Below are 23267 nucleotides of genomic sequence, written 5' to 3'. Positions count from 1 at the left end.
ACAGAGTGTTCCAACCCCAGGGCAACACAGCTGCACGCAACAGAGGAGCAGTTCATAAAGAGGCACCAGTTCTCTGTGGTGGCTGTCGGAGAGTCGTGTCACCTCCCACTGCTAGTGTTAACACAGCATTGCCTGTTGTGGTCAGGTTTACAGCAGCATGTAACTCCGTTGTTTCCAGCTCATTCTAGACTGCCAGAGGGAAGTCAGTAAAGTCAGTCACCCTGCAGCTCGTGCTCGTATGTAGCAGGTGACTGATAGCTTGTTTTCTACAGCTAATACTTTCACTGCTTTTGCATTGACCATCAGGAACAGTACATAGAGTCTCATTTACTATATCCACAGTTATTCATAAGAACCCGCGGCCATTCATGAATCACAAGGGTACCAGCCCATTGATGTAAAACTAGTGTTGCTATGATCAGTGAGGATACACACCAGGACTTGCCCTTTCTTTCCCACTTCTCGATTGCTTGTAACAGGCACTTTGGTAATTTATAAGGATGAAGTTGTTAATTCAATGTCTGTTCCATTCTCTCTCTCTCACTCTCACACACTCTCTGACCTCACACTGCCGTCAGCACACACACACACACTGACCTCACACTGCCGTCAGCACACACACACACACACAGACACACACTGACCTCACACTGCCGTCAGCACTCACACACACACACACACTGACCTCACACTGCCGTCAGCACTCACTCACACACACACACACACACACACACACACTGACCGCACACTGCCGTCAGTGCGCACACACACACACACACACACTGACCGCACACTGCCGTCAGCGCGCACACACACACACACACTGACCTCACACTGCCGTCAGCACACACACACATACTCTCACACACTAACCTCACCCTGCCGTCAGCGCACGCACACACACACACACACAGACCTCACACTGCCGTCAGCGCGCGCACACACACACACACACTGACCTCACACTGCCGTCAGCACACACACACACACACACTGACACACTGCCGTCAGCACACACACACACACACACACACTGACCTCACACTGCCGTCAGCACACACACACACACACACTGACCTCACAGTGCCGTCAACATACACACACACACACACACACACACACACTGACCTCACACTGCCGTCAGCACACACACACACACACACTGACCTCACAGTGCCGTCAGCACACACACACACACACACACACACTGACCTCACCCTGCCGTCAGCACGCACACACACACACTGACCTCACACTGCCGTCAGCACACGCACACACACTGACCTCTCAGTGCCGTCAACATACACACACACACACACACACACACACACACATTGACCTCACCCTGCCGTCAGCACACACACACACACACTGACCTCACCCTGCCGTCAGCACACACACACACACACTGACCTCACACTGTCCTCAACACACACACACACACACTGACCTCACACTGCCGTCAACACACACACACACACACACACACACTGACCTCACAGTGCCGTCAACATACACACACACACACACACACACACACAAACCTTACACTGCCGTCAGCGCACACACACACACTCACTGACCTCACACTGCCATCAGCGCACACACACACACACACACACAGACACTGACCTCACAGTGCCGTCAGCACACACACACACACACACTGACCTCACCCTGCCATCAGCACGCACACACACACACACACTGACCTCACACTGCCGTCAGCACACACACACACACTGACCTCTCAGTGCCGTCAACATACACACACACACACACACACACACACATTGACCTCACACTGCCGTCAGCACACACACACACACACTGACCTCACCCTGCCGTCAGCACACACACACACACACACACACACACACACACTGACCTCACACTGCCGTCAACACACACACACACACACACACACACTGACCTCACACTGCCGTCAACATACACACACACACACACACACACACTGACCTCACAGTGCCGTCAACATACACACACACACACACACACACACACACACACACAAACCTTACACTGCCGTCAGCACACACACACACACTCACTGACCTCACACTGCCATCAGCGCGCACACACACACACACACACACTGACCTCACAGTGCCGTCAACATACACACACACAGACCTCACAGTGCCGTCAACATACACACACACACACACACACACACACACACTGACCTCACACTGCCGTCAGCGCACACACACACACACTGACCGCACTTGCCGTCAGCACACACACACACACACACACACTGACCGCACACTGCCGTCAGCACACACACTGACCTCACACTGCCGTCAGCGCACACACACACACACTGACCTCACACTGCCGTCAGCGCACACACACACACACACACACACTGACCTCACACTGCCGTCAGCGCGCGCACACGCACACACACACTCACTGACCTCACACTGCCATCAGCACACACACACACACACACACACACACTGACCTCACACTGCCGTCAGCGCGCACACACACACACAGACACACACACTGACCTCACACTGCCATCAGCACACACACACACACACACACTGACCTCACACTGCCGTCAGCGCGCACACACACACACAGACACACACACTGACCTCACACTGCCATCAGCACACACACACACACACACACACACACTGACCTCACACTGCCGTCAGCGTGCGCGCACACACACACACACACACTGACCTCACACTGCCATCAGCACACACACACACACACACTGACCTCACATTGCCGTCAGCGCACACACACAGACACACACACTGACCTCACACTGCCATCAGCACACACACACACACACTGACCTCACACTGCCGTCAGCGCGCGCACACGCACACACACACTCACTGACCTCACACTGCCATCAGCACACACACACACACACACACACACACTGACCTCACACTGCCGTCAGCGCGCACACACACACACAGACACACACACTGACCTCACACTGCCATCAGCACACACACACACACACACACTGACCTCACACTGCCGTCAGCGCGCGCACACACACACACAGACACACACACTGACCTCACACTGCCATCAGCACACACACACACACACACACACTGACCTCACACTGCCGTCAGCGCGCACACACACACAGACACACACACTGACCTCACACTGCCATCAGCACACACACACACACACACACACACACACTGACCTCACACTGCCGTCAGCGTGCGCGCACACACACACACACACACACACACTGACCTCACACTGCCATCAGCACACACACACACACACACTGACCTCACATTGCCGTCAGCGCACACACACACACACACACACAGACACACACACTGACCTCACACTGCCATCAGCACACACACACACACACTGACCTCACACTGCCGTCAGCGCGCGCACACGCACACACACACTCACTGACCTCACACTGCCATCAGCACACACACACACACACACACACACACACTGACCTCACACTGCCGTCAGCGCGCACACACACACACAGACACACACACTGACCTCACACTGCCATCAGCACACACACACACACACACACACACACTGACCTCACACTGCCGTCAGCGCGCACACACACACACAGACACACACACTGACCTCACACTGCCATCAGCACACACACACACACACACACACACACACACTGACCTCACACTGCCGTCAGCGTGCGCGCACACACACACTGACCTCACACTGCCATCAGCACACACACACACACACACTGACCTCACATTGCCGTCAGCGCACACACACACACACACAGACACACACACTGACCTCACACTGCCATCAGCACACACACACACACACACTGACCTCACACTGCCGTCAGCGCACACACACACACACACACAGACACACACACTGACCTCACAGTGCCATCAGCACACACACACACACACACACACTGACCTCACACTGCCATCAGCACACACACACACACACACACTGACCTCACACTGCCGTCAGCGCGCGCGCACACACACACACACACACACACACTGACCTCACACTGCCGTCAGCGCGCGCACACACACACACACACACTGACCTCACAGTGCCGTCAACATACACACACACACACAGACACACACACTGACCTCACACTGCCATCAGCACACACACACACACACACACACACACTGACCTCACACTGCCGTCAGCACACACACACACACACACACACACACACTGACCTCACACTGCCATCAGCACACACACACACACACACACACACACACACTGACCTCACACTGCCATCAGCACACACACACACACACACACACACACTGACCTCACACTGCCATCAGCACACACACACACACACACACACACACTGACCTCACACTGCCATCAGCACACACACACACACACACACACACACTGACCTCACACTGCCATCAGCACACACACACACACACACACACACACAACATAACAAGTTATACAGTAGGAGGTGACCTTCTGGCCAAATTAAAATTCAGTGATAAACGACATAGAGAATTCTCTGTTTATAAGACATTCATTGGTATCTGTAGCTGAGGCAGAATCTTTCTTGAAATTCCAGTGGAGTTGAAGCCAATGTAAACTGCTATTTCTGGAGACAGTCTCTTTCTTAAACATAATCCCTCTTTTCCAAAAGTTGGTGATTTTTGCCCTTGATGTTCCTTTCATTTGAAAATTCTTCATATCTGTGACAAACTTCAAACTGTAACAGAGTTAGGGTCTTGAACTTGATAAAGACAGAGGGGGAGAGAGAGCTGGCATAAAAACAAAAATACCTGGAAAAACTCAGCAGGTCTGACAGCATCTGCGGAGAGGAACACAGTTAACGTTTCGAGTCCGTATGACTCTTCAACAGAACTAAGGAAAAATAGAAAAGAGGTGAAATATAAGCTGGTTTAAGGGGGGGAGGGACAGGTAGAGCTGGATAGAGGGCCAGTGATAGGTGGAGATAACCAAAAGATGTCACAGACAAAAGGACAAAGAGGTGTTGAAGGTGGTGATATTATCTAAAGGAATGTGTTAATTAATGGTAGAAAGCAGGACAAGCAAGGTACAGATAGCCCGAGTGGGGGGAGGGGAAGGGATCGAAATAGGCTAAAAGGTAGAGATAAAACAATGGATGGAAATACATTTAAAAATAATGGAAATAGGTGGGAAAAGAAAAATCTATATAAATTATTGGAAAAAAAAGGAGGGGGAAATCGGAAAGGGGGTGGGGATGGAGGAGAGAGTTCATGATCTAAAATTGTTGAACTCAATATTCAGTCCGGAAGGCTGTAAAGTGCCTAGTCGGAAGATGAGGTGCTGTTCCTCCAGTTTGCGTTGAGCTTCACTGGAACATTGCAGCAGGCCAAGGACGGACATGTGGGCATGAGAGCAGGGTGGAGTGTTGAAATGGCAAGCGACAGGGAGGTCTGGGTCATGCTTGCGGACAGACCGAAGGTATTCTGCAAAGCGGTCACCCAGTCTGCGTTTGGTTTCTCCAATGTAGAGGAAACCACATTGGGAGCAACGAATACAGTAGATTAAATTGAGGGAAGTGCAAGTGAAATGCTGCTTCACTTGAAAGGAGTGTTTGGGCCCTTGGACGGTGAAGAGGGGGGAAGTAAAGGGGCAGGTGTTGCACCTTCTGCGGTTGCATGGGAAGGTGCCGTGGGAGGGGGTTGAGGTGTAGGGGGTAATGGAGGAGTGGACCAGGGTGTCCCGGAGGGAACAATCCCTGTGGAATGCCGCCGGAGGGGGGTGAAGGGAAGATGTGTTTGGTGGTGGCATCATGCTGGAGTTGGCGGAAATGGCGGAGGATGATCCTTTGAATGCGGAGGCTGATGGGGTGATAAGTGAGGGCAAGGGGACCCTATCATGTTTCTGGGAGGGAGAGGAAGGTGTGAGGGCAGATGCGCGGGAGATGGGCCAGACACGGTTGAGGGTCCTGTCAACCACCGTGGGTGGAAAACCTCGGTTAAGGAAGAAGGAGGACATGTCAGAGGAACTGTTTTTGAAAGTGGCATCATCGGAACAGGTGCGACGGAGACGAAGGAACTGAGAGAATGGGATGGAGTCCTTACAGAAAGCAGGGTGTGAGGAGCTGTAGTCGAGGTAGCTGTGGGAGTCGGTAGGCTTGTAATGGATATTGGTGGACAGTCTATCACCAGAAATTGAGACAGAGGGGTCAAGGAAGGGAAGGGAAGTGTCAGACTTGGACCATGTGAAAATGATGGAGGGATGGAAATTGGAAGCAAAATTAACACATTTTTCCAGGTCCAGACGAGAGCATGAAGCAACACCGAAGTAATCATCGATGTACCGGAGAAAGAGTTGTGGGAGGGGGCCGGAGTAGGACTGGAACAAGGAATGTTCCACATACCCCATAAAGAGACAGGCATAGCTGGGGCCCATGCGGGTACCCATAGCCACACCTTTTATTTGGAGGAAGTGAGAGGAGTTAAAGGAGAAATTGTTCAGTGTGAGAACAAGTTCAGCCAGACGGAGGAGAGTAGTGGTGGATGGGGATTGTTCAGGCCTCTGTTCGAGGAAGAAGCGGAGAGCCCTCAGACCATCCTGGTGGGGGATGGAGGTGTAGAGGGATTGGACGTCCATGGTGAAGAGGAGGCGGTTGGGGCCAGGGAACTGGAAATTGTTGATATGATGTAGGGTGTCAGAGGAATCACGGATGTAGGTGGGAAGGGACTGGACAAGGGGAGAGAGAAGGGAGTCAAGATAGCAAGAAATTAGTTCCGTGGGGCAGGAACAGGCTGACACGATTGGTTTGCCGGGACAGTCCTGTTTGTGGATTTTGGGTAGGAGGTAGAAGCGGGCCGTCCGAGGTTGGGAGACTATGAGGTTGGAAGCTGTGGAAGGAAGATCACCAGAGGAGATGAGGTCAGTGACAGTTCTGGAAACAATGGCTTGATGTTCAGTGGTGGGGTCATGGTCCAGGGAGAGGTAGGAGGAAGTGTCTGTGAGTTGACGCTCAGCCTCTGCGAGGTAGAGGTCAGTGCGCCAGACAACAATAGCACCACCCTTGTCAGCGGGTTTGATGACAATGTCAGGGTTGGACCTGAGAGAACGGAGTGTGTGAGAGGAGCAGAAAATTGAGACGACTAATGTCACGCCGACAGTTCTCAATGAAAAGATCAAGAGAAGGTAAGAATCCAGAGGGAGGGGTCCAGGTGGAGGGAGAATATTGGAGGTGGGTAAAAGGATCCGTTGAACAGGTTAGGGTTACTGCCCCCTTGATAGCTTTCTTCCAGACTCTTGTTTTTAGCAGCTTGGACGTTATACTGAATAACATTTCAAAATGGCTTTTCTCGTCACATGCCCTCTCTTCCTGTGGTGATTTCAGAAGGTAATTGATTAGCTCATGTCTGGACAGACCTTGGTTATTGTTATGGCCTGGGTGATTAGTTTCTTGAATGTTCCAGCCATTATCTCCTGAATGAACTACCTTCCATCTTGATAAGGTAGGAAGAACACCTTCTATCTAGCCATTGTCCTGGTAGACTTTCTGTCTCCACTTGATAGGCAGCTTTATGGAAACGCAAATGGTGAAGTCCAGTACAGTTTCAGTAAATCTTTTGAAGTAGTTCTTGACATCAGCAGGTGTGAAATTCGGTAGGAGGTGGGCTTGGCGTGCCTCAATTATAATTTACAATGGAACCTTCCAAAAATCGACCAGCCTGTAATACCAGACATCAGGTGTCCTGTCAGTCAGCTTAAGTCAGTGTCTTTGCTTGCCACGGTGCTTTTATTGTGCACTAAACTTCCATTCTCCTCACTCATTGTGCTTGCTCAGGAAGAAGGAGGCTGACTGTTTGGTGCCAAGGTCATACCGATGATTTTACCCCTTGAATGCAGAGACCAAGAATTACAATTGACCCTTTTACACCTTTGTCGAGAATTTTAAACAAAACTGCTCCAATCAAATCATGCAGTTACCCCTCAGGTGCTCGATCTGAGATGACTGCAGGTCGCTTCGGGGTAACCTTTGAACAAGGTCTTCCTGTTTGGTTCACTGGGACTCTTCCTGTCAATATATATCTTCTGTCTTCCTCCTGGAGCTCTGCTGTGTGGGACTTTTCAGGGGTTTACAAGGCTCGAAGGGCTGAGTGGTCTACTCCTGCTTCTAGTTTGTATGTTCATGTTTTGTAAAAGAGTACAATCCTCTTCTGGATGCCGATTGGTTAGTTGGCTGCATGATCAGCCGTGGTTGGTTAGCATATCCCCAAGTTGTCTTCCATTGGCTTAGCTCTATAAGGTATGCCCATGTTGCTGTGACTACCTGTCTGATTTCAATCAGCCTCTGCTTATTTCAGCTAGTTTGCTGTGATTAACAGTTCTATTCAATTCAGAAGAACCATTGCAAATTAACAAGTATTGATGTAATTAGCAAGTATCGCACCCATCCAATTTCCAAATAACAAACGCTGCTCTGAACTCAGAGCCAGTCATTAACCCTTTCCGTACAGATTATCCCCATCACACTTGGCTGAATCCTCTCGGGCACCCACATATGGAGGCTGAACTGCATTACAGTCAGACCCCTGGGTTAACTAGAGCACTCATCAAGAAAACTATGAAGTTCTCAAGCAACAATTCCATTGCCTGGAGAGGTCCAAAAGCATCCTGCAACACAACCGACAGAAAGTGCCCTGTCCAATACGGATTACTGTTTGCTGCGTAACTTCACTAGGGACAGGATAACCCATGGCGGCACCAACATCTTCCTGTAGTCCAAGCTCTTTGGAAGCAGTTGATTAAAGAGGGCTTCAGCAGAACAATTCCTGCATTAACAATCATGGCCAACATCTCTCCCAATCCTTCTGGCCTGAAATGGACCGCATTCCTCCAAAGACAAACATTTTGATTAACGTCAACTAACATCGCAGGGTCATCTTTCATTACCGGAACAAACTGTGCACAGAAATATTTCACAAATATTTATCATTCTACTAGTTAGAGTTTTAAAGGGAAAGGGCAAGTGCCAGTCCATCTTCAGATTTCTCCCCCTCAGTCTGTGTGTCATCTGAAGTACTAAGAAAATAGGCAAAGAACTGTAATGCCAAGGATTCACAGTAGCAGTTGCACGCTGTAATGCCAAGTTGTTGTGCTGTGTGTGTGAAGGAGAGTTAACTAGAAAGAGGAAAGCAAGCGCTTTAAAGAGCAAGACAGATGTGATTGGGCATCTCACCTTGCCAAATTGTTAAACTTCTTACACTGTAGCCAGACCCTAAAAATGCCGCTGCTGCCATTGACCTACTCAACTGGCTCTCCGTTTGCTGCCGGCTAGTTTGGTTGGATGACTGTTGTGCCTTGTAAAAGAATATGGCTTCCTTCCCCTTTCTCTGCAAACTGCACTGGAGAACCTGAGGGCTATCCCTAGATGATGCTGCTTCAATAACCTGCTCCCCACTTACCAACTCTCAAAAGTGTCTTTTAAGTGGTAGGCTGCTGTCATGCAGCACATTTCCCATCTTGCCAATCATGAGCTGGCTATAAGATCTTCAATTATGGCCAGCAACTCGCCTGTTGAACGTAAGGAAGACCAGATCACTAAAATTGACTCTCAACCTGCCCGATAAATGCTGGAAACTAAAATTCAGATCACAAAGGGTTTCTGTTGTTACATCCCTTCAGGTCATACAATTGCATGATTAGGTTTTCGAATATATGAGGACGTTCCTGATTAATAAGATATTTGGACCACTTACAGGGTGAACACTGCTGGACCTGAGAGAATACCTATGCTTGACCAGATATTTCTAATAGTTTCTAATGTTCCTATAATTTATACTCTTACTGCAAGTTAATGAAAAACCAAATTGAAGATGGTGATTCAGGACGATTATTTTCATGGTTCAGTGCTCACTTCATGTGGGGTCAGGATTGGTGGTATCAAAAAAATAAGCCATTGGATCTGTTATTTTTGCTGCCTACCTTATTAGTACAAACTGACTGAATCAAGATGCCTTCTAGTCTGAAAAACATCCACGCACCTCTACTTCCTGTCACTGAGTCAATTCTATGTCCAGACTATTATTGATTTATTGACATTCAGTCAATTGAGGCTTTAATTACTTTTCAAATGAGTCATTTCAACCAAAAGCTGATTCTTGTCCCACTTGGATATTGTACACTGACCCTGAAGGTGTGTCTCCACTTTCACCTGTGATGTTGTTGAAAGGCACAACTTACATTTAGTAGACTTGCAGGTGAATTTTTACCATTTAGACAGAAACTAATAGTCAAATGTACTAATCAAATTAATTGATGAGGATTTAGATTGAGTTCCGTATGATGTGTTAATGTGATCCACCCAATGGCAAACACTGAACACCGAGGCAACCAAACTGCCAAAACGAAAGTGTTACCTGAAATAGCTTCAATTTGCAAACCAGCATTCGGCATTCGGGTCTGTCACCTTTTTGCCACCATTATGTCCTCATCAACTGGCTGTTTCCAAATCGGTATCTTGATCAATAAGAGTCATCTGAAGAGGAAGTCTTGATCATTGAATGAATTAGGACATGTTATTGTTCAATAAATGTGACTTGGTAGACGATGTCTTCTGCCAAATCCACATAATTCCAAAGACCACGATGTTACTCTTAAATTCCAATCACCAGCATTCTGTCTTTTCTGCTTCTGGAAAGAACTGAAATGCTGATATAACAATAATTTCATTTCAAAGGCACTTTGAGAAATGTTCACACAATGAAGCTCAAATGAATGCAAGGGGCCAGCCAACTGGGACTACTGCATAACTCAATTTAGAGTAGTTATGGCCAGAAAATATTAAAGGCAAAGTGCTCAATTGAGGAAGAGCAAATTTCAGTGATTTAAGAAGGGATCCAGCATGGGTAGATTGGAAAAGGCGATTGCAGGGTAACACGCTAATGGAAAGCATTCAGGAAAGTGAAAGTTCAGGAATAAACTAGACACATCCTATTGAAGAATATAGGCAGAGGATCCATGACTATTGCATCCTGGATGACGAAGGAAATAAAAGAAAAATGAAACAACTAAAAAAGAGGCGAAAGGCAAATGTCAGGAGCAAGATTCGGTTAATAATCAGGAAAGTTATGGAAAGTACAGGAGGGAATTCAGAAAGTTGATATGGGAGGCAAAGAGAAGCGACAATAAAAGATTAGCCATCAACATTAAATCGAACTCCAAAACAATTTATAAAGTTAAAAATTGCAAGAGGTTAACTGAAGGAAAATTGGGCCTATGTGGACCCAAAGGTAAACCTTAATGTAAAGGCAGTGGAGAGCGTGGCTAAATGGGAACTTTGCATCAGTCTTCACAAAGGAAGCAGATGTTGAGAAGGTTACACTAAAGAGGAGAGGGAAAAGAAGCAAAAATAGAAATGGCAGAGGCATTGGTCACAATCTTCCAATCCTCATTGGATGCAGGAGCATTGTCAGAGGACTAGAGGGTTTCTAATTGTATACCTTTATTCAAGAAATGGGTGAGGAATAAACCAGGAACCTACAGGCCAGTCAGCCGAACATCGGTGGTGGGAAAGTTATTGGGAACCATTACCAGGGACAAAAGAATCTTTTGTTTGGGAAGGCATGAGTTACTCAAGGAGAGCCAGCACGGATGTGTTAAAGGCTAATCATGTCTGCCTGACTTGATTGAACTATTTGATGAGATAACACAGAAGGTTGATCAAGGCGCTGTGGTAGATGTTATATTTATGGGACTTGCAGAAGACATTTAATGAAGTGCCATGCAGGAGGCTCATTAAGGAAACAAAAGTTTCTTGGAATTGAGACAGAAAGTGGTGGCCTGGATACAGACTGGCTCATTGACAGGAGACAGAGATGGATGAATGTTTTTTAGACTGGAGGGTTAGTTTGCTGTGGTTTTCCACAAGGGTCAATTTTTGGGTCCATCACTATTTCAATTTGTATAAATTATTAAGGCTGAGGTGTAGAAGCCAGCCTTATAAAGTTTGCAGATGATAAGAAAATGTGGTAAAGTAGTAGACAGTTATGAGGATAGTTATAAAGTTCAGGATGACATAGAATGGTAAAAAGGAAAGAAGCAAAGCAGAGGACGTTCATTGTGGAGAAGTATGAAGGGATGTACTTTGTGAGGGTTAATATACAAAGACAGTGTACTACAATTGCCACGATTTCTGGGAAAGTCAAGACTTCTCTACTTGGGGCATTAGAGGGCGACCCAATCGAGGTTTTCAAAATGACAAGAGGCCTTGATAGAGTGGATAAAGAAAAACTATTCCTTCTGGTGAATGCATCAATGAGCAGAGCTTGTAGATTTACAATCACTGACAAAAAATCTGGAAGTGAGAATGATTTTTACTCAGATTTGTCAGGATCCTGAGTGCTGCTACTGAAAAGGTGATTGAAGCCGATTTCATAAATAGTTTGAAGAGGGATTTGGATGGTTACTTCAAGAGGAATTTGCAGGGTTATGGGCAAAAAGTGGGGATAGGGGACTAGGTACGACTGCTCTCTCAGACAGCCAGCACAGACTTGATGGGCTGAATGGCCTGCTTCTGTGTTGTATGTTTCTGTGCCTTTGTGATTGTTAAAGCAAATAAAGGAAATGAGAAAAGCATTTTCAAGTATGCAAATGTGCTGACCTACATGCAGTATATTGGGAGTTTGAGGCCTTTTCATTCACTGTTATATTATAAACAGCAAACATCCTTTATCACAGCTCCAGGCCTCAAGCAGAGTATTAAAATGCGTTAATGATTTCAGTGTTAATTTGATCCATCTCATTGTAGGGAAGGTAAAACTGCTGCGAGTTGCAGGTGCGTCAGAATTAATTTTCAACCAAAAATTCTTCCTACATCTCTCCTCTAAACAGATTTGTTTTTAAAACAGCAACCATCTGTTTTTTGATAATGCATGACTGGTGTGCTTGTGCTGCTGATGTTTGCTATTTGCCACTGGGTTTGATGGAATGCAAGAGTGTTAGTGGTATGACTACACAAAGCAAAGATTTCCCTGAAATTGCCCCCTTTTAAAAAAAAAAGGCTGAGTTTCTTTACTACAGTGTGCAACAGCAAGAGAAGTTTTTAAACAGACTTTGACTATTGTCTGCATCTTCAAAACCTGCTATAACGTGCTTCAGTTACACTTTCTTCCGGACAGGATGGAAATGTACAGCATGTATAAGGAGATAGTTTGTGTACACGAGCAACTCACCTGTAGGAGTCATGGGAAGTTACTGTACTGTCATTCTGACCTCAATTTCAGTGACATTAATTTCAATTTATACTTCCGTTTGACGTGGCCAAACCTCACTTAGTTTTCATTTTGCAATCCCAAGATCAGGGAGAAATTCAGAACCAGAAGGGTTTGTTTAATAATCCTCTTTAAATGTAAATCAATAATGAACCAGTTAAACAACCAGTCAGGTTGGAGCACCTCTCAGTCGCTCGCACACCCCAGCATTTCTAAATCGATAAGAGCCTTTTGTGTTCTGTTTTGTGTGCAAAGTGTTTTCCACATTCCGAGCTTCTGAAATCCCGCTTCCTAATACAAAAAGGAATCGGTTATATTGCTATTTCCATTTCATTAAGCAGCGTGGCTGTTAATCCTAATTGGCTGCGCATGATGTTAATTTGCAACAGTCACTCTGCTCATTTTGTGTTGAGCAGTGAAAGCTCTGCTGTGTTTTTTGCTTAACCCTCTGAGTACAGAATTTCCATTGCAAGTGTTGACGTACTGCCTAATTCGCATCCTGGCTGCCTTCGAATAAACGAAACCTTTTGATGCTGGATTAGAAATGCTGCTGTAGTAACCGGTGCCAATTTAGGACAAAGGGGAGTCAGTTTCTAATTGCTATTTGTTTTATTACTATCTCCTAGAAATAGTTACAGCAACGTACATTAAGTTAATTTGCACCCTTAGCCTGTATGTGAGATAGATTATCCTTTGTCACCTATGACAGTAGAAAAGAGGCATGTCTAAGCTGTGTATACAGGAAAATGAGAGGAAGGAATTACAGAGAGCAAGTAGCACAGGCCTCACAAGCGATTGCTACCAGTTTCCATCGTTACACCATACTGTGCCCTAATCGGGTTGCACGTGTTCGTATTCCTCTTTAACATTTTTCTTGTTTAATATCTTCCTACATGAGTGGAAACACCAAGGGGAAGAGTGCACAGAAATCACAGCACTGCATTCTATATTTCCTTTTACGTTGTATTCATGTGAACATCCATTAGAGTTGGTGCCGTACACAGAAAACAAAAGATTGCCTCGTTGCTTCTTCTTTGAGCCATGAACTGTCATCGCTAACCCATATCTTTATTCATTCCCTATTAGGGGTAAAAGGCATTTGAAATGCTAATGAGTAAACATGGATGAGGGCTTAGCATGTAGGGTGTGAAGGAAATTTGCATTTTTAGATAAGTGAAGGGGTTGTTTAGGTTTCAAAGGGATGAGAGGATGTTTGCAACTAACAAGATAAGCAAGACCAAGCAACGTGCTTATTTTTTCCAAAAGGTACTGACCATATTGGCAACATGAAAGCTTTTTATATTATGGGAAAAGTAAATTTCCAAAGACACATAGAGCAATGGAATTTACAGATTAAAGAGAGAGAAACATATATAAAGAGGAATGGAAAGCTATGTTGGGAGGCCATGTAAGATCTAAAAGAACTGTGTAAAACAGCCTTGGGGAAGCCTCCAACCACTTCTGCAGAAGTCTGCTGTGTCCAGTAACCAAAGATGGAAGGAAGCCTTTGGGATTCCACTGTTGAGTGGGTGCTGTAGTAAACTTGCTGGCTTGCCTATGTAAATTTAAAATCTATTTTTGGACTGTTGCCTTAAAGGGGGTGTGAAGGTGGGAGACAGATTAATTAAGAATTCAGGGATTTGTTACAGCATTAAGTAACTGTAATCTTATGTATGTGCTTGAAATCTTTTCCTTTGTTAATAAATGTTTTAATTTAGTTTTTAAAATCTCTCATTGCTTCTGAATTCAGTGCCCAACTCTTCTCGTAATAAACACAAATTGCAAAACCGTTGTGATAGCGTGGCTAAGCTCCCCTTGTGGATTTGGCCCGCCTGGCACACATCATCTGCCACATCATAACAGATGATACTACTCCGGTAATTAAACATTGTTAAATTTGAGTGCCAACACCAGGCATTCTAGTGTCAACTCCAGAAAAAGTTTAATGCAGAGTAAACCTCCTTTTGCTCACCCACAATTTACTTTAACCGACAGCACGAAATAATAGCTGAGACATGTTCTGTGTGGTACTTCTGTTTCCCACAGGGGCCTTTCTAAACACGATGGCCAATTCATATCAAGTTTTGCACTAAACCTGCCCTAACAAACAAAGTAACTGCCTATGCAATAGCTCAACCGATGAGTAGCTGAATCACGTAGACGCAGACAACTAGGTTAAGAAGGAACAGGGGACACACTTAAATTTTAGGTGAGGTTAAATGTTGTGGGCAGTTTTTTTTTTCCAAAACATTAGTGGACCTGCTGTGCAGGCTGAGAGCTGATTTGCTTTTTTCCTTTAAGCCCAGAGCTGGGCCTGTTTCAGGCAGGACAGAGATCACCTTGCTTAAGAGGTAAATCAGGACCAATGTGATCACCAGGACTAGTTTTGATTAGTTGGAGAAGAATTTTCTGGATATTTCCTTAATGGTCTGGGCTTAGACCTCCCCAGAATGGCGGGACCATTTTCGGGCAGGCTTCACTGTGGCTGTTTATCTGAGCCACAGCATTGGCACCCCGCCTCCTGGTTTCATGGCCAATTAGGTTATGGTAGATGGGATGATGTGTCCATTCTGTCACGTGAGGAAGGATTACATCACAGAAGGAGGCCATTCGGCCCGTCTGGATTGGCCTCCAGTGGCAGGCATCTTGACAGCCATTAGCAGTGCATGCCACCTGCTTCAGTGAGAAGCAGGTCTTGTTCCAGGAGGTGACAAACGTCAGCTTCGACCTGACGTGATAGCCTGAGCCTCCTGAGGCAATGGTATCAGACATGTCGGGAGCCCTGATCACCTGCCTGTAGAGCCTGGGTTTGGGGGGGGGGCCTTGTCTCCTTCCAGCCGGATCTCTGAGTCCATTCGCTCTGCCCTGTGGAGAGACATGTGGCTGCGGAGCGGCTGGCTCTTGCTGGCATTGTTCATGTTCCTGTTGCTGTTGGTGAAGGTGTGGCTTCTGCTTTTGACCCTCATCAGAGGTGCAAGGTAGAACTGTTCATGCTGCTCCCTTGCCATGGTGAAGGCTGGCAACAAGGAAGTGCAGCTGAAGGTGAGTGAAGCACGAGACAGATGAAGTGCCTTCCAAGAAGTTGCAATCAACACTCGAGCACTGAAAGCTCTCTCTGAGCGAAAAGGTAGAGCCTCTCTCCTTGGCCATGACTGGAACTCTTCCGACTAAAGCCTTCCCAGCCTGTCAGTTTTACAGAATAAGCTCTTCCTGCTGTGCGCTCACTTCGAGTAACCCTGGTGAGTTGCTGACGGCTCGAAATAGGTGGCCTGGCTGAACAGTCATCACTAGAGGGTTAAAACAGTTCTTAATTGGCTTTTTAATTGCTTACCCAGCAGATCCAATGGGGCGGGGGGGGTCTGTTCTTGCCTTCAACCCTGCCTCGCACAAACATGGAAGAGGGCGGGATGATGTCGGGATCCCAACCTGATGTCAACGTCAGGGAGTTTAACTCACTTCTGCCACCCAACCTGCCTGCCCTTGGATTCTGTTGGTTGGGGAGTGTATGTGTTGTGATGCATAAGATAGAAGGAACTGTATGGCTGGATAGGCCAGTAGGTCTTTTCCTGCCTTTTATATGTTCAATCCCTACATTTGCTGAACTTACTCATTTTAGCCGTGGTGTTCACAGATGCAAACAACTAGGCGCTGCATTCCTGGACCTGGAGGAGAAAATTGCCCAAATTCCCTGATTATTACCCTCTGTGGCCTCTGCTGGAGCACTTGTGTGTGGACATTGGGTGACAATATGATTGGTTTCTGATATGATGCCCCTTGCAATTGATCAGCCAGCCAGCACTTAATAATGAATAATGGTAATTTAGTTTTGGAAACAGGTAGCAACTGTACCCCAGTTTGGAGTCGATTCTAGAGGCCCTGAAACTATCCTCTAGTATAAATTCAATTCCTACACCATAGGATGAAGGAAGAAAATTGGTGAAGGAAACTGGTTTTCACTGGGGAACTCTCTGCTTTTCCAAGGATTTGAATTTGACACCAGAGCAGAAAATGCTGGCAATACTCAGCAGGTCAGACAGCACTGGCAGAGAGAAAGAAACAAGTTAATGATCTTCCATCATTGAGTTCTGATAAAGGGTCACTGACCTGAAATGCGAACTCTGTTTCTCCCTCCACAGATACTGCCTGACCTAGCCATTTCCAGCATTCCCTGTTTTTATTTCAGATTTCCAGCATCTGCAGTACTTTGCTTTTGTGTTGAACTTGGAAATTGCAGCTTAGTTGTCTGGGAAATTGGCCATATGTGTAGGATTAACTTTTGGAAAAGAGGAGAACACTCATTTATTGTTGTAGAAGGATTTTTATTCACTATGGAAGATTTTGTTATTTGATATTAAAATACCGTTGTGTATTATTTGCATTTTATGTTACTGTGAAACCCAACAGCAATGTATATAGAACAATGCAAAAACAAAAATACCTGGAAAAACTTAGCAGGTCTGACAGCATCTGCGGAGAGGAACACAGTTAACGTTTCGAGTCCGTATGACTCTTCGACAGAACTAAGGAAAAATAGAAAAGAGGTGAAATATAAGCTGGTTTAAGGGAATAGAACAATGATTGTGTGTATGTCTGGCTGCATAGTTTCAATTGAGTATTCCTAATCATGGATTCCAATCCTATTGTTGACTAGCAGTAATTACTTAGGTTACTTTGTAGAGGGCCTGACAATGATAAAACGTTCCACTTCTATATGGGTAGCAGAATTGTCCGCATTGTGCACTAGAATTTAGCCATTTGGGTAATTGCATCAACAGTAATGGTAAAGAATTCGACTTAATAACACACCCATTATCCAGAGATATTGAAAGCTATGCAGGAACAATGCAGCTTGCCCTTGGTAGAATGTACATTTATATTGTTCTCCTGCACTATTGTTTTCAGATAGAGAAAAATATCTCCTTCAGTCACCATGTGATCCCATCAGCTGAAACAGATGAGCTCCTAGCGAGAGCAGGAGGCAACACTATTAATCCCTTAATTGCAAAATGCCTCGTAAAGGCTTTACTGACTCAGACTAAACAAAGTATTACTCTTACTGTACAATCAATCCTTAAAATCCCAAATTACATCTCATCAATAATTAAAATCCAGTTCATTCCAGATTCACCATTGAAGGAGAGGGGCAGTGATACGATTCCGCAGTAATGAATTGCGCTTTTTCTGCTTTTACAGACACTGCTGGAGACCACAACCAACCTCCTGAACCATGACCTCCATTGGTCACTGTGCAACCTGCGTGGTGCTGTTAGTAGGGGATTGAACCCCAAACAGGAACACTGCAGTGTCTGCCTACAGCAGTATAAGAGGAGGCAAGAAGGCACAGAGGAAGTCATCGTTTTCAGGTAAGTTCAACCTGAAAACAGCTACTTGCATCCCATTACTAATCCTTGTCAATTGTCAACCCTTTTTTTTTTAATGCCTTCTTAGTTCCAAAGGACTCCTGTTAAGATATTCCCCTTTGTTACAAACACAGTTTATAAGATTGTTATATGTTGGGACTAACTCTTTCTGGTAAAATGGAGTCATGCAGGAGGTCACGTGACCTGCTTCAAATTCTGCCCAACAGCAAGTTGGGTGGCTTCGTTGCTATGGCGACAAGTGGGGCCCAGGTCAAGAGGCTTGCTGAGGAGGTACAAGGTGTTCACACTTGTAGACAATGGTAAGAGCAGCTGTGCTCACTGTGCGTAGGCTGTTAGTCTCTGAGTCTCACAGGGAGGTGTTAGGAATGTCAGATTTTATAAATGGTTGTGTAATCTGTTGTCTATCTAACTCCAAGATAGAATGGAGTTAGGGGTCTAGGAGATAGCTAATTAGCAGTAGTACCTGGATACACGTTGGCACAGAGTGGAGCTTTGAGAGGAGAAAAGTCCATAGAAAGCCCTTGTAGTATTGGGTTAAAGGGTTCCTAACATATCAGTGAACCTGTCAGAGACAGGTCAGTCTGCAGCTATCTGAGAGGTAGAGAGAAGGAGATAGAGGCAACTAGTCCTGCACCTGAAGCAGAGAATTTGCTGACCCTATTGTTTACCCCACAGAATGTGGAAGGGAGCTCATGCTCGGATTGAAGTCACCGGGTTTGTGAGTTTTTAAAAGAGGCTGGAAGATTTTGCCTAGCTTGTGCCAGAGGGATGGAATCTCCAGTGTAACCCTCACAATAAAAGTCAGTTCTTGGATTAGAAATTACACAGCTGGGAAAGGGAAAAGGAAGCAAGTCATCGGGAGCTGAGAATAGGATTGGCTCCTGGAGAGTAAAGTGGCTACTTAAGGAACAGTGTAAACCATAACCATAGCGGGAGATCTGAGGCTGTGCTAAAAGTTAAACAGGAAGTTTCTTTTCTGTAGTTTAGAGTATAAGTTGCCTACAAAGTAGTGTTTAGTTGATGTTGCTTTTAGCTTGTTTGTCACAGTAAAGGTCTTAAAACTTGAAAGCCTGCCTTGTGATCCTTTCAGACGGTCACTGGAAATTCAAACATCTTCCTTAAAAGTTACCGGTTTCTGGAGATCAAAAAACTTTGTTTTGCATTTTTTTTTTCCTTTCAACGACATTTAATTTTGTACTGCCAAGCGGAGAGGAAATAGTTGAGTAATGCTGACAAACACTGTTCGAATGAATAGACAGAGAAGAGTCACAGTGATATAGTAAATATTGCATGTCAGGAGAGAGCAGCTGTCTGTTTAGAAGGATCCTGAGGATCAGCTCCAGCAAAGGAGAAATCAAGCAAAAGCTGTACTAAAAATTGGAGTTAAAGTGATTTCATTTTTCCACTCGTTTGAAGAACCTCATTCTGTATGTTTTTTTTGTGCAACAGCTGCTTTAACTCTTAAGGAGCTGCTATTTTCATGAAGTGTACGAAGAAACGTTTGGTTATATTGGCAGAATTGCTGGTATCATTCTTGTGGCAACAATGACCCTCTTCAAGTGATAATGGGATAATGCCTGTCGCCAGTCTACATTAATGTGCCGCCTCGACATGGGTTTACAGATACTTCATCATTAAAATACTCTCCCAGACAAATATAATTAAAAGTGATGATTGTTTTAAAATAACTGGAAAAGCTGATTATAAAATGTGCTGGAGGAAGCACTCTAGGCTGTAGTTTGGCAGGAAGACTAGGTCTGCACTTTCCTTTGTGATTTTGGTTCATTAATTGCTACAGGAGTGATATTGCATGATGTTGAAACTGAGCACTTTTATATACTAGCACCATCTGCCTGTTTAAATGTACAACCTATCCTTGATATCAACTTTGTCATCAACGTCTTTCTCCATTAACAACGTTTACACGATGGGATAGGAAGATTTGGTGAGAATTGTCCTTGTTTCCAGTTAGCTAATATTTTCAGTTATGAAGAGAATCATTCGTCTCCGGGAAAGAGAAAATCCAGGAGGCACGTTGTTTTGTTGTCCCCCCCAGCATCCTGAGCAGAAAGTGGACAGGAAGAGGCAGGAAAGAACATGGCCCACACAGGCTGCCTACCAATACCAGTTAGCTGGGAGGGTTGCTCGTGGGGCTGTCTCCCACAGGGGTCTCACCATTGGGAAAAGGATGGTGAGGATATGACAGGAGATGCCTCAGTTTTGCTTGTGGGGTCCAGGGAAGCAGCCCTGCTCTTCCTGATCCTGCAAGGAAAGCTTAAAAAAAAATAACCTGATCTGCTTGCTCCCCCTTGGAGCCTGACTTCTCTTCCCTGCTGTCTTTACCTGGTGGGAAAGTCACTGCGACTCCCTCAGGTCATTGAGTTAAAATTGCAAATTGGGTTCCAGTGTTGTCATGAGGCCCCCTACTGATTTGGGCAGGCGTCCTTTCTGCCTCCTCACCACAACAGGTTAGATCCAAAAAGGCTCAGCTGCCAGGTGGCTAAGTAACCTGGTTGGCTTTTGACTACCCACCTGCCCAGTTTCTGTCAGATAGGTAGGTTAAAGTGGTACTACAGTCTTGTCATTCATGAGTAGAAGTCTCTTAATGGGCTGCAGTTATGGAACCTTCGTGGAAGAACATATTGGTATTACATCTTGAGAAAGGCAAGAGTTAAGCTAACTAGAGAAGGCGACCATGAGAGAAATCAGCTGGGAAATTGATTAAGCAATCTTCACGTACACAGCAATCATATATCATAAGTGAGATGAGCTCCTAATGACTGCACAACTGGACCAGTAGAATATGTTGCACTCTGATAACACACACGTCTTATTTTAATGTAGCACTTGGAGTGAATGAATGGGGAAATCATCTTCCAGTGCCAGGCCAATGTTTAGCTTGATTTGTGATAAGAGTTACATGACAGGTTGCTGCTGCCTTACCAATCTGGTAAATTTAAAGATGTTGAAAGACTTAGCCAAGCTGAGTGAAGCAGATGGTTCAGGTTGCTTTCTCCCCTGATATTACCAAGTTACATTCCATTTGCGTAATGCACATGTGTAATTCTTAGTGCCATGTGATGGAAAGCCCTTATCCCAGATTGATTTTATATACATCAGGCAATGCTTGACTGAATGGCTTCCTGAGAACTACCAGCAGGAGAAATGAATGCAGAAAACCAAGTGCTCACTCTCAACATCAGCTTGTGCCAGGCAGAACCAAGCACTGCTTAGTTTTCTGTGGCACCAGTATCATAAGAAAAACACATTGCAACAACACATGGACAGTATAATATTCATATACTTTCTCAAAGCAGCTTTTATGCAGTGAGGCACAAAGATGAGAGAATTTCAGTTTAGTTGATGTTTCTATTTATAAAGGGAATCGGTTTTCTTTGACAGTAGAGAGAAAATCATAAGGAGCCACATTGTTCTCGTTGCAACAACATTCTGATGAGTTAACACCATCGCATTTCTTTTTAAAAAATTTTTTCATGGGATCTGAACGTTACCGTCAAAGTTTTGTTGCCCATCCCTAATTGCCCTTGAACTGACCAGTTTCCTCGGCCATTTCAGGGGGTCGTTAAGAGTCAACCACATTACTGTGGGTCTGGAGTCACATGTAGACCAGACCAGGTCGGATCAAGGATGTTAGAGAACCAGATGTGTTTTTACAATAATCGATTATAGCTGTCATGGTCACCATTACTGAGACTAGCTTTATATTCCAGATTTATTAATTTAATTTAAATTCCACCAGCTGCCGTGCTGGGATTTGAACCCATGTCCCCAGAACCCTAACCCTAACCCTAATCCTAACACTAACCCTAACCCTAACCAGAACCCGAACCCGAACCCGAACCCCAGAACCCGAACCCCAGAACCCGAACCCCAGAACCCGAACCCCAGAACCCGAACCCCAGAACCCGAACCCCAGAACCCGAACCCCAGAACCCGAACCCCAGAACCCGAACCCCAGAACCCGAACCCCAGAACCCGAACCCCAGAACCCGAACCCCAGAACCCGAACCCCAGAACCCGAACCCCAGAACCCGAACCCCAGAACCCGAACCCCAGAACCCGAACCCCAGAACCCGAACCCCAGAACCCGAACCCCAGAACCCGAACCCCAGAACCCGAACCCCAGAACCCGAACCCCAGAACCCGAACCCCAGAACCCGAACCCCAGAACCCGAACCCCAGAACCCGAACCCCAGAACCCGAACCCCAGAACCCGAACCCCAGAACCCGAACCCCAGAACCCGAACCCCAGAACCCGAACCCCAGAACCCGAACCCCAGAACCCGAACCCCAGAACCCGAACCCCAGAACCCGAACCCCAGAACCCGAACCCCAGAACCCGAACCCCAGAACCCGAACCCCAGAACCCGAACCCCAGAACCCGAACCCCAGAACCCGAACCCCAGAACCCTAACCCTAATCCTAATCCTAACCCTAACCCTAACCCTAACGCATTAGCCTGGGCCTCTGGATTACTGATCAAGTGACATTACTACTACGCCACCATCTCCACTCATTTCATGTTCGATAAACAGCAAAAAGGTAACTTATGCAACTCCTTTGCAGTCCGGGTACTAATGTGTAGAATTCTTGC

General features: G+C 45.9%; 1 protein-coding gene across 2 annotated transcripts in view; it reads left to right on the top strand.

Annotated features, from left to right (window-relative positions):
* Positions 1 to 23267, top strand: part of vps8 (VPS8 subunit of CORVET complex) — a 570202-nt gene that overhangs the window by 345684 nt on the left and 201251 nt on the right. For both annotated transcript variants that reach the window (XM_078551411.1, XM_078551410.1), the window contains exon 42: positions 18465 to 18634. In XM_078551411.1, the coding sequence (XP_078407537.1) occupies positions 18465 to 18634 (170 nt within the window). The remainder of the gene's footprint in view (positions 1 to 18464; positions 18635 to 23267) is intronic.

This window comes from Cetorhinus maximus, chromosome 11 (assembly GCF_964194155.1).
Source record: "Cetorhinus maximus chromosome 11, sCetMax3.hap1.1, whole genome shotgun sequence".
Lineage (NCBI taxonomy): Eukaryota > Metazoa > Chordata > Chondrichthyes > Lamniformes > Cetorhinidae > Cetorhinus > Cetorhinus maximus.
The sequence above is the reverse complement of the archived record's forward strand: the minus strand, read 5'-3'. Positions and strand labels throughout refer to the sequence as shown.